The sequence below is a fragment of the Calonectris borealis genome, chromosome 3 (genome assembly GCF_964195595.1).
Source record: "Calonectris borealis chromosome 3, bCalBor7.hap1.2, whole genome shotgun sequence".
Lineage (NCBI taxonomy): Eukaryota > Metazoa > Chordata > Aves > Procellariiformes > Procellariidae > Calonectris > Calonectris borealis.
Window position 1 is genome coordinate 1,318,180 of NC_134314.1, and position 14,000 is coordinate 1,332,179.

General features: G+C 52.5%; 1 protein-coding gene across 1 annotated transcript in view; it reads right to left on the reverse strand.

The window, feature by feature from the left end:
- The window catches only part of OTOF (otoferlin), a 111,583-nt gene that overhangs the window by 56,521 nt on the left and 41,062 nt on the right, over positions 1 to 14,000 (reverse strand). Inside the window, exons 5-8 of the mRNA XM_075144605.1 lie at positions 11,972 to 12,183; positions 8,576 to 8,662; positions 1,920 to 2,086; positions 829 to 864 (exon numbers count right to left, since the gene is read on the reverse strand). Coding sequence (XP_075000706.1) covers positions 829 to 864; positions 1,920 to 2,086; positions 8,576 to 8,662; positions 11,972 to 12,183 — 502 coding nt within the window. The remainder of the gene's footprint in view (positions 1 to 828; positions 865 to 1,919; positions 2,087 to 8,575; positions 8,663 to 11,971; positions 12,184 to 14,000) is intronic.

Sequence of the window (14,000 nt, forward strand, 5' to 3'; positions counted from 1 at the left end):
GGGTATTTTCATCACCAAGTTCAACTCCAGTGCTTGGCAATGACCCCAGCTTTGGAGCAAGTGACCCATGGGGCTAATTAGTGGCAGGCGGAGAGCTGAACCCAGTCAGACATGTCTTGGATCCACTGGGCACGCACAAGAAAAGACACGATCAATAATTCACCATGACCAGATTGCTTTCGGCTGCAGAGCTCTGTCCTGCCCATGAATATTTCAAGGTCAACAGCTATCGGGTGATGCTTCCTGGGATCTCAGTTTCAAGGTGGTCCTATCCCACCCAAATTTTGGCAGTCCAGCAGGGTCTCCCTGAACCACCTCTGGAAGTGCCCATCTCTCTTTACTGGCCACAGAGCATACGTCTATATTGGTAAATAAATGGACCAAGGCTCATTCTCTGGCCATGACACGGCTTGTGTCTGTACAGGGAAGGTCCCTTCTCTCCACAAACTGCATCCAGGCTACCTGTTGGGGGTGGTCCCTGCTCCATCGTATCATAGTCCCTGTACTACCATAAACTGTCCCAGACATATACTGAGCCAAAGCCATGCCAGGGACCACGCTAACGATCTAACAGCTGGGAAGGTGCTACCTCCTGTGTCCTGGCTTGCTTCGTCACATGGATGCTGCGTAGGGTGAGCGGGCTCCTCGCCCGTGAGCCCCAGTGAAAGGCGTAAATCTAGACTTGACAGACCTGGGCCTCCAAGTTTTGACATTTAAGCCTGGATTTAAGGAAGTGGTCTCTGGAGAGGAAGACTTTGAACGTGTCTCAGCACTGCAGAGGCAGGATTTCAGGGCCAGCGTCTGAGCAGGGCTGGTGTGGGTATTTACCTAGCGCGCTGCTCTTCTTCTGCATCGTCTCCAAGGCTAGGGCATTTACAGAGAGAGAGGAAAAAACACCACTGTGATATGAAGATAGAGGACTCTTCCATTGTGTCAGCATTTTAAAAAACAGGATGATTTGCTTCAGTACAGGAAGAACTTCAGAACATACCAACACAGCAAAACACTTCACGCACGTCTGAAAACCCACAACCACCCTGCCCTGGGCTGATCCTCCCTCTGGGATACAGCACCAGTCTAAGGGGTCTGAGAATGAAGCCCTGATGGTTCTAGCAGCACTGGTCCAAGGCATTTCTGCTCCCAGCTCTGCTGGAGCTGCCTCCCCACCCCAGAGCAGACCCTGGAGGTGCTGGGAAATGGGGTAGAGCTCCTGCTCGTTGCAATCTGGGCTTGGAAAGCTGCGGGATTGCTCTCAGACAGCTGCTTCAACTGAAGCACGGGGGTCCTGTTTACATCAATGAAAAAAGTCCCATGCTGACATCCATGTTTACATCAATGAAAAAAGTCCCATCAAGCAGAGGTATCTGCGTCTGTGGGACTGCAGGCACATGAGGGTAAAACAGACATAGAGACACCCTGAAAAGGAGGGAGAGAAGATGAGGATGCCTTGTGTCAGAGCAAGGGATTGCCTGGATCCAGTACTGGCCAAGGAGGACGCCCTAATAGGTATAAGAAATTAAAAATAAAAGGAAAAATAAGTCTTTTTGTCCCACGTCCTTGTGTTCCCAGCACACAGCCTACTTTCTCAGCCGCTCCTGCGTGCTGAGCTGCGTTCGCAGAGACCAGATTGCTCCTGAGGGGTAGGAGCCAGAGCCCAGCATGACGTGTCTGCAGTTAAGGCTGTTTCTCCCCAAACCATGTTGCTTTAGTGCCCTTTGATGTGTGAGACCATCTCACTGGGGGCTTTTTCAGCTGGGGTGCTAATGGCTTTCCTCCTCCTCACTTGTACCAGCTGCCTTCTCCTTGTCTTGTCTCCAGCCAGCTGCCAGCTTGCCCGGCCACCCAAAACCCATGTGGAAAACACAGAGGAGCTCACGTGGGAAAAGATGAGCAGTCAGAACGGGTCAGCATAGACTTACTGCTGGGTTTCAGCTTTGGTAGGGCTTTGATCTGCTGGTAGCACCAAAGCCTGGTCACCCGCACGGTAGGAACCTGGTGCAGAGACATCCACCTGGCTCTGCAGGAGCTGGATCGAATACAGCGTGTGGAACCTTTGCTGATGCAGATGGATCTGGCTCCCCTGGTACTGGCAGCATGAGGTGAAGCTCTAGAGCACAACCCCCAAAAGCCTTGCTGAAGATTTGGGCACTGCTCTGCTCCATGGGAAGGTGGCAGGGCTGCCCTGGACCATGCTAGGGCTGGAGAGGGCTGCACCTCTGCTAGCAGATCTGCTGAAGTTGCATGATCTCTGGGCTGAACCATCTCGGGGATGTCTATGTCTGAGTCCCAGCAGACTGACCAGGAGGAAAAAGATAGCACCGGGTCTCAAAGCTGGGAGTGGGGTGAAAGAAAGGCAGAGCAAGGAAGGAAGATGCCTGAGATCATAGGAAAGGTCATTTGCAAAGCTGGGAGTTAAACCAGGTCCCCACGTCTGGGGACAGACTTTTTAGCAGGGCCTGTTGAATAGGACAAGGGGGAATGGTTTTAAACTAGAAGAGGGGAGATTCAGACCAGATAGGAGGAAGAAATGTTTTACACCGAGGGTGGTGAAACCCTGGCAGAGGTTGCCCAGAGAGGTGGTAGATGCCCCATCCCTGGGAACATTCAAGGTCAGGTTGGACGGGGCTCTGAGCAACCTGGTCTGGTTGGAGATGTCCCTGCCCATGGCAGGGGGTTGGACTAGGTGGCCTTTGAAGGTCCCTTCCCACCCAAACCATTCTGTGATTCGATGATTCTGTGTCTCCCGGGCTGTAGACTGGCTTGGCCCATGATGCCTTAGGCTGCTCCTGTGACATTCAGGGGACAGAAAGGGCCATGCCTTGCTAATCCCCCTTCTCTTGTCCTTTCCCTCCCTGCTCCACTGCCTGCTCCTGAGCCTAGATCTAGCTGTCTGCACCCTGGTCCAGCTACCCTGGACCATCTTCTGTGGAGGAAGGAGAGTCCAGGGGGTTCCTCTGGCTGGAGAAAGGACAACCCCGGGCATGCTCAGATCTGCAATGCTTTTAGAACAGCCGCAGTGAAGGGGATGGGGGGATGAGGATGAGGATGGCCAGGAGAGGAGCCCTTCCCAGCCACACTGATGCCTGGTTTTGAAATGCAGATTTGGCAACACCAAAACTTTCTCTTCTTTTTATTCTTTCGGTGCAATTTTGTCTTGGGTCTGGGGCCCCGTAACTGATGGAAACAGAAGGACCTTCCAAAGGAGCCAGGACATTTTTGTTCATATGAACAAAAAAATTTTAAACAAAATGAGTCCTTTTCTTTGATTGAAAAGGATGGTCACATCAGAGTGCCCTTTGATTCTTTTCAAAAGCCTGAATGTGAAACGTCTCTTCTTTCTTTTTTTTTCCCTTGTTTGATTAATGGTAAACTCCAGCACAGGTTTGCCTCAGCCCGAGCCAGGCTCAGCTTTGCGCAATGCCTCAGACGTTTCTCGGGGCATTGTGTCCTCCCCTGCCGTGAAAACACAGTCAATGGTGCCGTTAATACCTTCAGAGTTGCTGCAATCTGTCTGGGGATCGATCTCAGGGCAGATTGGGGTGGGGGCTAAACCCTCCCCCTCCCAGGGATGGGACAGGTTGTACCAATATTTTCTGCATCTTCCCCTTGCTGCTGCAAGCTTGCATGGATGCATCCAGCCCCATTATCCCTGAAAAACCTGCCTCATGTAGACAGCTCAGCTGCTGCAATCTCCCTCTCTCTAACTTCTTCTTCACGTACTCACTAATCCATGACTCCCACAAGCAGGAACCCCAGCCTGCCGGGGCAACCTCTCCCCTCCAGCCAGGACCCATCCAGACCGATCAGGGGTGGCCCTGCCTGAGCATCCTGGAGCAGATGATCAAGGTCCAGCTCTCGTCTCCTGCCCTGCTGTGCAGACAGAGCCCCTGGCCCCAGGCAGGCCAAAGGTAGAGTAGAGTAGAGTAGAGTAGAGTAGAGTAGAGTAGAGTAGAATAGAATAGAATAGAATAGAATAGAATAGAATAGAATAGAATAGAATAGAATAGAATAGAATAGAATATTTCAGTTGGAAGGGACCTACAACGATCATCTAGTCCAAGTGCCTGACCGCTTCAGGGTTGACCAAAAGTTGAAGCATGTTATTAAGGGCATTGTCCAAATGCCTCCTTAAGCACTGACAGGCTTGGGGCGTCGACCACCTCTCCAGGAAGCCTCCAGGGTTTGACCACCCTCTCGGTAAAGAAATGCTTCCTAATGTCTAGTCTGAACCTCCTCTGGTGCAGCTTTGAACCATTCCCAGGATGTCCCTGGATCCCAGGGAGAAGAGCTCAGCACCTCCCTCTCCACGTCCCCTCCTCAGGAAGCTGCAGAGAGCAATGAGGTTTAGATGAGCCCATCAGCCCACCTCCTCTGCTGGAGGGCAAATGCAGAGCACCAGGAGTCCTTGCTCCTGGCTGCCAAAATAACTAGAGCTATCAAAATAACTAGAGCTATCAGAAGAAACTGGAGCTGGCCATGCTGTGCCTGGGGAGGATGCTCCGGACGGGATGGCCCACAGGGACCCATCCATTTCCCCCACTGCTCCTTTGGTCCATGGAGTGTCAGGAGCGCAGGAGCTCTCTCTGGAGCCCGTATGAAGAAGTGTTGCAAAGAGGTCTTGATTAGCACCCTGCGGGACTCGGCTAGTTAAGAGTCTTGCTAATTTTGGTAATAGATCTAATGTTCAAATATAGTAGAAATAAGGGAATAATGGTCTGTCTTTAATAAATACGTGGGCTTACAGTTCCAGTTAGTGGAATAATAAAAGTAGTTCTTGCAATGCCTTAATTTGCCACCTTGGACTGCCTGCAGGCACTTCGGAGATGGGAATTGTCTCGCTAACCTTGAGCCATTTAAACTTTAGGTGGAGAGTAAAGCTCTGGTCTAGGATTCCCCCCATTCACTGGTGAAGCAAAGGCAGAGTGGAAGGGGGATCCCCCACCTGCCTCAAGCTTGGGTCTGGGGGGAGATGAACAGCCTGTGAAGATGCCCCACTGCTCTTCATTTAAGGTTGAGGGAGCCTGGGAAGGTAGCTTAGAAAAGACATCACGTACTTGGATGGCAAAAATTAAAGGCTGTTCCAGGGGCTGGAAAAAACCCCAGAGCTGGAGTTGGACTATGCCGATACCAACTGGTTCACAAGGTTAAATGCCAATAATGATGCTGTCACTGCATGAAAGCACCACGTATGCAACCAGAGTATGAGTCCAGGCTCCTGAGGGATCCGTCAGCAGGCAAGGGTCAAGCCGTGAGGAAGCATGGCTGTGTTTTAAGAAGAATATTTCCAGTGAGGCAGCAGCCTCCAACAAACTGCTTCCTGCAGGTCTATTGACTGCAGCCTTCTTTCTCTGCGTGCTATTTGTCTCTGCCTGAATCACTAGCAGGGAGCCAAGGAGGTGCTCCAGGCCCTTGGGTACTTTTCCTTGTCATGGAAGAAAAATAGCAAAAAGAGCTTTGCATCTGCACTTCTTTGCCAGGAATCCTGCTGGGACTTTATGGGGAGCAAATGGCCATCCCTTAAGGATTTGTCCCTACTGCTGAGGGCAGAGTGGCCCCTGCGCGGCACGCATGGGGGCAGGGCTTTCAGGTCTTGCTTTGCTAAGGGGGATAAGGCACAGTGGCAAAGAGAAGGCAAATCTGGCATCCCTTGCTCACTGCTGCGTAACGGCTCAGCACCGTAATGTCCCAAACATCCCCACCAGCCTTCCCTAGAGTGCTGGTTACCTCCTTGGGCAGCCCCTGGACATAAGGACCTCCCCACCTCTAAGCCACCGGAGGGAGGTGACCCTGGCTAGTAACCTGGCCGGACCCCCACATCTGCAGGCAGGTCTGAGCTTCTGTGCAAAAGTGCAAAGTCTGAGTCCAGGCAGAAGTTCAGCAAGTTTCAGGCTATGGGTCAACAGCAAAGGTTTGGAGCCAGCTTGGTGGTCAGTGTGTGTCCCACGGTGAACTGGAGGTGATCCAGTTTTGAAAAACAAATAAATAAAAGCCTGCTTGGCTTTTATTTATTTACTGCTTGACTTTTTTGCCAGGTGAATCCGTGCCCTGACCTGGCCGTTGGCTTGCCCAGGCAAACAGAGGTGCTGGCAGCAGAGGGGTGGTGGGAGCGATGAGGGATGCTGGCAGCAGAGGGACCTCGCTTGACCTCTCTGCTCCGCAGCATCCAGCCGCAGTGGTGCTCAGGGGGTGACTCCTCAACCCCTGCCCAGCAGGGCCGAGGGATTTAGGCACCTCTTTGGCTGAATCGTGACTGCAGTTACAGCTTTTTCTGCCTTTTACTGTCTCAGAGCCCAACCCTCACCTGTGCTTCCATTTGGACCATTTATTTTCCCCGTACGAACTTGTGCCTCCCCTGTCTCATTCCCTCACCTGAGATTTTGTCCAGAAAACAAGAGAATTCACCTTGTGCGATCGTCTTCTATGAACTGAAGTCGTTGCTCTGGGCACAGAGGAGTTACAAGAGCAAATATGGTATTTCCCTGCAAGGTGTGTGTCTTCTCCTGACAGCACAGGGACTGAGCCTGGCTGCAAATAACTCTGATACAATCCCCGCAGTCGGCACACGTTTCCAACACGCGTCTCACCAGCACGCTGGCACCTTTATTAGGCTGCAAGCCAACGGCTGAGAAGTGCTCAGCAAGCCCAGCGCTATTTATATATTCCTTGTTGTTGCTGCTGCTTTTCCCATTTCAAGGTCTGTTTGTTTCCCCCCTTCTGCATCCCCTCAGGAAAGGGAATCAGCTGAATAACAAAATAATGTCCCTAATGAGCCAGGGGAGGAGGTAAACAGCTTTGTGATGGAGACGACACTGACAGAAAGCCTGTGGAAATCCAGGGGGATCTTTCCACTGCCTTCATTCGGATTCAAAGCCCCCCCGGGGGGACACAGAGGATGGAAACAGACTGTGAAGACACACAGAATTACAGGCAAAGGGGCTGCCAAGAAGATTTCAAGTCCAACTTCTTCCCCAGGGGGGTTCAGCTTGCCACTTCCTCAGATGTGCATCCAGCTTGAACTTAAGCATCTCCAGGGACGGGAGCTGAACTCCCTCCCAGTCAGACCTGGGATATCTCTCCCCTTATCCCTACAATGTATCTCACTGCTGCCTTGCAGAAATTTGATTTTTGGCTGTCCTGTGCCAAAATGATGAGCAACTCATCCCCAATCCAACCCAACCCTTGAAGGCAAAGCAAGCGCTGGACTTGGCTTTGAACTTGGCTTCCCTGGTTCGGCCAGGTCCAAAAGTTGGTGTGGCACAGGAGGGCTGCCCATCTCGGTCCCCACACCGAGCAGTGGTACCCTCGGGAAGCTGAAGGCGTTGCACAGCAATGCCCCATCCAACGCATGGAGTGATGGCTCCCACATCTGGGCTTGGCCCAAGTGGCATTTGGGCTTTTGGGGGACTCCCAGGCATCCAGCAGCCTTGTCACAGCACTTCGACTGTCCCTCCACCTCCAGGCACCCAGACATCCCAGATGCATCTACAGCCTTGGGTACGTGCAGGAGCAGACGTGCTTCTGGAGTGTGCTGCTCACATGTGCTACAGCCACCTATCTCTGCGCTGACATTATAAGTTCAAGGGCACGTTCCCTGCCTTTGAAGCCAAACTGCCTGGCTTCAGGGTTTGAAAGAAAGGGTTTGGATGGGCAATCCCTAATCTGCCCTTTGGGACTGGCCCATGGCTGTTGTACCTCCTGACCCTGCCTGGGGATCGTTTGGGTCAGTGCTAGGTAGCGAAAACCTTCTCAGAGGCTGTCCTAATAATTTATTAATGTTATGGGCACTTCAGGTGCTTGGCCTGGCACTGTCTAATTAACGAGACTTGACAGAGGTGTTTACCAGTACAGGTGTGGCCATAAATTCCCATGACGGACAGTCAATATCTTCATGCTAGTGAAGCCTGAGGCACTCGGCGACAGGCTGCATGGGGAGCTGCTGTAAGAAATGAGCTCCCCAGAAGAGCTGTGTGTAGGAAGGACCACTCTCATGTGCTCTCTGCCACCACTGGACCCACACGAGTTGAGGAGTCCCCCCAAAATGCTCCTTCCTTTGGCTGAGCAGCTCTCAGAGGCATTGGGTTGGTCCCTGGGTTTTACCTGAACTTCTCTTTTTTGCAGCTCCTCCCCAAACTCTTTCTGGCCCCTGGTGGGGAACAACTCACAGCACCGCACTGCAAGAAAAGCCACTGCAAACAGAAATCAGATCTTCATGCACATCACAAGGAGCTCTTCCCCATGCACAGGACATGGCTGATCTCTGGTTCTGGGCACAGCTGTGCCTGATGTGTGGTGGGACCTGGAGAAGGAAGGGGGCCTCAAAGCCGAGGCGGTACCCCAGTTGCAGCCTCACCCCAAGCCCCTTTCTCCATCCTAGATCCCAGCACCTCTCCTGAGCATCCTTTCCAAGGATGCTTTTCCAGCTGCTCCATTGTTTCTCCCCACCAGCTCTCCTGCAGCCAAGACATGGGAATCCAGGGGCAATGCTTGTGGGACATCCATAGGGACAAGGCAGGAGCAACACAGCACTGCAAACCCCACTGCCACCAGCACGAGTGGGTGCTGACTGGCTCCCTACCTCGTGTTGAGGGATCCCTGGCTAAGGGTGTCCCCCTCTCCCAAAAGTTCATCTTCACTGTGGTAATACATCTCGTCCTCTTCCATCCTGCAAGGGTGGTGACATGGAAAACGTCAGCCCTTTCCCTCCTTGGTATGGGTAACAATGGTGGTGGTGACATTAATGACCACGGCCCTTGGGGTTGGCAGAGGTGCAGGGCAGCAAGACACAGCCAAGCCCGACAGCCCCCTGCGCTCAGAATGACCTGCTGTGGGACAAGACTCCAAACCAGAGGACATGGGGAAGCTCCTTGGGACAAAAGCAGCAGGTGAAACCAGTTTTAGTGCAATCGTCCCCATGCCAACTTAAGCTTGGGACAGCGGGACTAGCACGTCTTGCTTTTTTGGCGTGTCTGCTAAGGGATGCTCCTCCCTCTCCTCCTTTAAAACAGCCTGCGAGCTTGCTTAGAGTGCAGGATTGCACAGCCTGCTCCTGGGAGCCGGGGCTGCGAGGCAACGGGAAGGGGCTACCGCAGTTCTCTTGGCTGCGCTGGGGCTGACGGGCCACCTGCAGCTCTCGGCCTCGCCCAGCAAAAGCCCTGTGTACAAAGGGATTTTTTTCTAAAGCATCCTGGATCCGAAGGAGAAGCTGAAGCCAAATATCAAGGGACTTTCACCAAACTGCGACCACCAGGAACCACTCTCCCACCTGCTAAGGGGCGCTGGCCTGGGGGGGAATCCTGTGCAAGGATCGGTGCCGCAGTACCATTCGCAGATGCCACAGCGGTATTTAACCTGACATGGCCCTGCCGCCTGTTTATAAGCTGTTGCATTTACTTCAGCTCTCCAACAGGAAGGATTTTTCACCTGGAAGTACAAGCCAACCTCAAAAAGTCCTTCTGCTCAGCCCTGTCTGCGTGCAGCCAGCGCAGCTCAGCAGCCTTCAGCCATCTCTGCACCCGGGCAGGGGCGCGCAGCAAACCGCACACCTCTTAAAAACTGCCCCCGGGTGGGACCTGTCAGGCTAAATGGGGCTGTCCTCAACCTCCAGCTGAGCTGGCCATTTAGACGTGCTTCACAGTCCCCGAGGATCTAATCCAGAGCCTCAATGCGTCCGACCGCCTGCTGCAGGCGATGCATCAGCCACGCGCCGTTAGTTACATCTCCGGGGAGAGTAAAGTCACGTTCACGTCTCGCTGCCCGCGTCTCCAAAGTCCACGTGGCGCTGGCAGGACGCTGGTTTCCCAACCTACGGGGCTGACAGACAGACAGACCAACCGAAACCCACTCTGCAAGCCGGGCTGTGCCTGGTACGCTGCCCCGCCATCCCCCTTTTAGCTCCTTCAGCATCTTCCCTGTTCAGCAACATCACGGTCCACTGAGCTGGGAAACAAATCTGCATTTCCAATTTGCTTGAAAATTCACAGGTTTCAGCCCAATTCACACAGTTAATTAACTGCCTAGGAACGATGCGAGCGACTGGAGATATCTTCCCTCCATCTCGCACTGTGGGGAAAAAGAAATTTTGCCCTTATATGGCCACAATAAAGTGCTAAACCCAGACAGAAAGCCAACGCTACTGAGCACACAATTGCATAAACCCAGCGTGGGGATGTACGGCCGCAGCAGCGCCGAGGTGTAAATGCTATTAAAAAAGCAGCCGGTTCCTAGGGGTATGTTTGGATTCACACCTGCAGGCTGGGCTCCCATGCGGATTTGGAAGCACAAGGGCTGTCCTTCTTTGACCCACCGCACTTCGCAGCCCTCGGACGAGGGCTGTGCTCGCCCCGGGAGAGCGGTGGGCGACCTGAGGACCCAGCTCTGCCGGGCTCCCGCACTCGCTGCCTGTCCCCCTTATGGAGTCTCTCTCCTCTACCAGTTTATCTCTTTCCACGAGACTTTTAGCAAGCTCAGGACTTTGATGTCTCCACTCTTCCAACTGAAAGAGGCCAACGGGTTGAAGAGCTACTGGAGTGGAGACCGACAAAGTCACCACACTACATAAACTATGTAAAGCTGCCTGACAATCTGGCTGAGCAGCCCACGAACCCAGTACATTTATACACAAGTGGTTTCAAAGTGGTTGCTCACTGGCAAATCTCTCCTGTTGCCTGACGAGCTGGGTGAGGATTTGAGCACGAGGTCCAAAGCGCCCGTGATGGGGTGGGCTGAATCTGGCCCAGCATCACTGGGGCCTCGGTGTCCATCCATGCCTTGGCCTCGTGGCTGCATATGAGGTGGTAAAGGGGCTGAACCCTGAGCATCCATAAGCCACAGCTCATGGCAGAACTGGTCCCAGCTTCATCCCAATGGACAGCCAACTGCAGCGTCCCCAGTCCTGAGCCCTCTCCACCCATCCCAGTCACCAGGCTGGGTTTGCAACTGGTTACACCAGCTTTGTGTCAAGAAATGGAAGGATACAGTCCCTGGGCTTGTTTTCATCCCGTGTCGGGTCCCATGAGCTTAGAAAGAGACAAGGGTGATGCTAAGGACCCTTAAATGAATAGAAGGCTGGTAACAGCACCCCTTAGAAGAACATCCCTGGAGGTGTCCCCACCCATCACAGGGTGAAGGGTCCCTCAGATAATCCAAACAGGGCTCACCGGCCAGGCACTGCCTGCGGTATGGGATTTCGTTTAAGCCTGGTGAGGTACTGAGGTCCCGACAGACCGCCGTGGAGCTTTGACAGTGCCTTTGAGAAGAAGTGCTTGTCTGTTTGAGGGCCAATGCTGCAAGGGAGGTGCCAGGGCTCATTCCCTCCGCCCGTGCCACAGCGCCCTTGCTTTCTCCTCCAGCCTCTGCCGTGCCAGCTGCCTTGCCATGGGATGTGCACACTCATGCTGCCCCCCCAGCACGCGGGTCAGAGACACTGTCACTGTCACCTTCCACCCCAGAAGCATCCACGTTGGTGTGGTTTTGTGGCCGACATGCCCTCCTCCCCCTGTCCCTGGCTGCAGCTGCACCCGCCCCTCGGCACACCTCCACCTCCTGCCCGAAGGCAGCTCAGTCCTGGGGACACCGCGAGCTCCACCGGGATGCAAGCCCCCACACATCTGCACACGCGTGGCTCTAATCCCGTCCAATATGAGGCCTGACCACCAGCCAGACCCTTAATCCTCTCTGAATCTGTACTTAATTGCATTTGCTGTCCAGCATCTGCCGCACGCTACAAACCTCAGCTCTTGCCGGCAGACTCAGCTCTGTGCTGGGCAGGCGTGGTGGAGAACCAGGGACCTGCTGGCACCCGTGGATGGACACTTACAGCCCATCCTCACCTTGAGCTGTGATAATGGGTCTTCTGACGGCCAGGAGATGTGAAGCACCTTAGAGGAACACTGGGGCAATGCTGCCCTTTCATGACAAGCCAAGCCTTCCCCATCCCGGCTGCCATCACACATCTCCGAGTGCTGAGCGTTACCTTCTGAAGCTTCTCTCTGCAGACTGCTGGTTGGACTTGCCCGGAGAGGTGTCCGAGCCCTGCCGGTGGCTGGAGAGGAGGCTGTCTGTCTCTGAAGGGTACCTGCCATCCCCCTCTGAGTGGGCGCTGGGGGTCTGCAGGAACTCCTTGTCGTTCCATGTGCCCACTGTCCCGTCCAGAGCCTGGTACCTGATCTCTATGGAGATGCTGGTCTGCAAGACACAAGGAAGACACAGTCAGCCCGCAAGGGCAGCACAGGGAGGAAGGAAAGTCCTGCAAAATCTGAAAGGCAGGAAGAGCTGTTGCATCAGCTGGTTTGATTTCTGAGCCTTACTGACCCCAAAGTCTCTTCTTTCCTAGTGCATGAGACAGTTGGAGAGCAGGTCTTTGGCTTCAGGAGGTGGTCCGACCCAGCTCAGGCAAGGTGCTGCAGCCTCCCTCCTGCTCAGGGACCTCATTCACTTGGAGTTGCTGGTGCATCCCAGACCAGCTACATCAGATATGGGAGACCAAAAGCAGACAAACCCTTTGAGCAGCTGAAGGCACCATGAGCAGATGAAGCCACGTCATGTTGGTGGGTTTTTCTCTGTGGTGCATCAACTTGTTAAGAATTTGTGCCCTGCTGTTAAGTGCTGGGCTGCCAAGCCCCACGGGTGCACGGTGCCTTGCTCCTGCCTGGCCCCATCCCATCCCCAGGGTTTGGCAAGGGATGGGCAACCCCAGGGAGGTTTGGATAGATCCTGGTTTGGGGAGGGGGTCTCAAGCCTGGCCATGGCCAGCCCAGCTGGGGCTCGGGGACGGGAAGGGACCTGGCACATCCAAGCTTGATCTAATGCTTCTTCTGGATGAACCAAGTAAGAGTAAGGTCCTCTCCCTCTTCTACATGGTCATCCCCCACTTACCCACCCAAGATTGCACCAGGCTGCTGCAGCAAATTTAGGGTTGGAGCTCCCAAACATTTTTTCCCAAAAAATCTTTCCCTGGATTTAAAACTCAATCAAACATGGGAAAGTTCATCTTGCTGCAAAGAACTGCTGGCACTGCCTTTGCCCTGATATCCAAAGTCCTTCTAAAACCACAGCTTTGGACAAAGCAGCCAGAAAAATATCTCCGCTAAAACTATATCTATTTTGAAAGGCAAACAGCTGCTACAAAGATCAAAACAGAAGCAAAAACCATTCTCCACCTCCATTCAGCTTCCACGGAGAAATTATAAGTATTCAATGCAAAGGCAATCGATTTTAGACACAAGGACAAAACGAAAAGGCTAACAAACAGCGAGTGGGAAAATTTATTACAAAATCTTCCTTTTTTCATCTGTATGGTTAAGAAGAGGTGCAGCATCCTGACTTGCTCCAACCACAGCTTGTCAAAGGGATGATGAAAGGCTGGAAAATACAAGATATGGCCTGGAAGGATTCTGTGCATTTAGCAAATGACAGCTAAGGGGTGACTCAAACCCAGCTGGAAACAGAGCTTTGTGGAAGGTTTTGACTGATTTTATTCTTCATATGGCAAAATACAAATCTGAGTCAATCAAAATGATTTGCCACACTGTGCTGACCTCACCAAGCTGTTTCGGATTGTTTAAAAAAGCAAATGCAGAGGAGAGACAAAGATCCATGTTGAAACATTAATTTTTCACATTTTCAAACCGCCTCAACACTGTTGTGAAACATTTGATTTTGAAATCTCATGTTTAAACTATATTTAAAGGTTTAAGAAACCTTTAAAAGAAATGAAAAATTATGGGTGTAATAAACTGCAAGATTTTGGTTTGGGCTGAATAAAATCATCACTTGTTTGAAGGGAAATTAGTAGGTGTAAGCTAAAACCAAGAGAAATTCACACTGGGAACAAAACTCTCAATTTAACAGTAAAGAAAATTAATGAGGGGAATGATTCACTGAAGGGCTGGGATTGCTCTGTCTCTGGACATTCTAAAATCATTTTTATTTGTTTTTTTTTTCACCACTTGAGATAATAACAAATTCTGAGACATCCCAGAGCCTCTCTTGTAGGAGGCCAG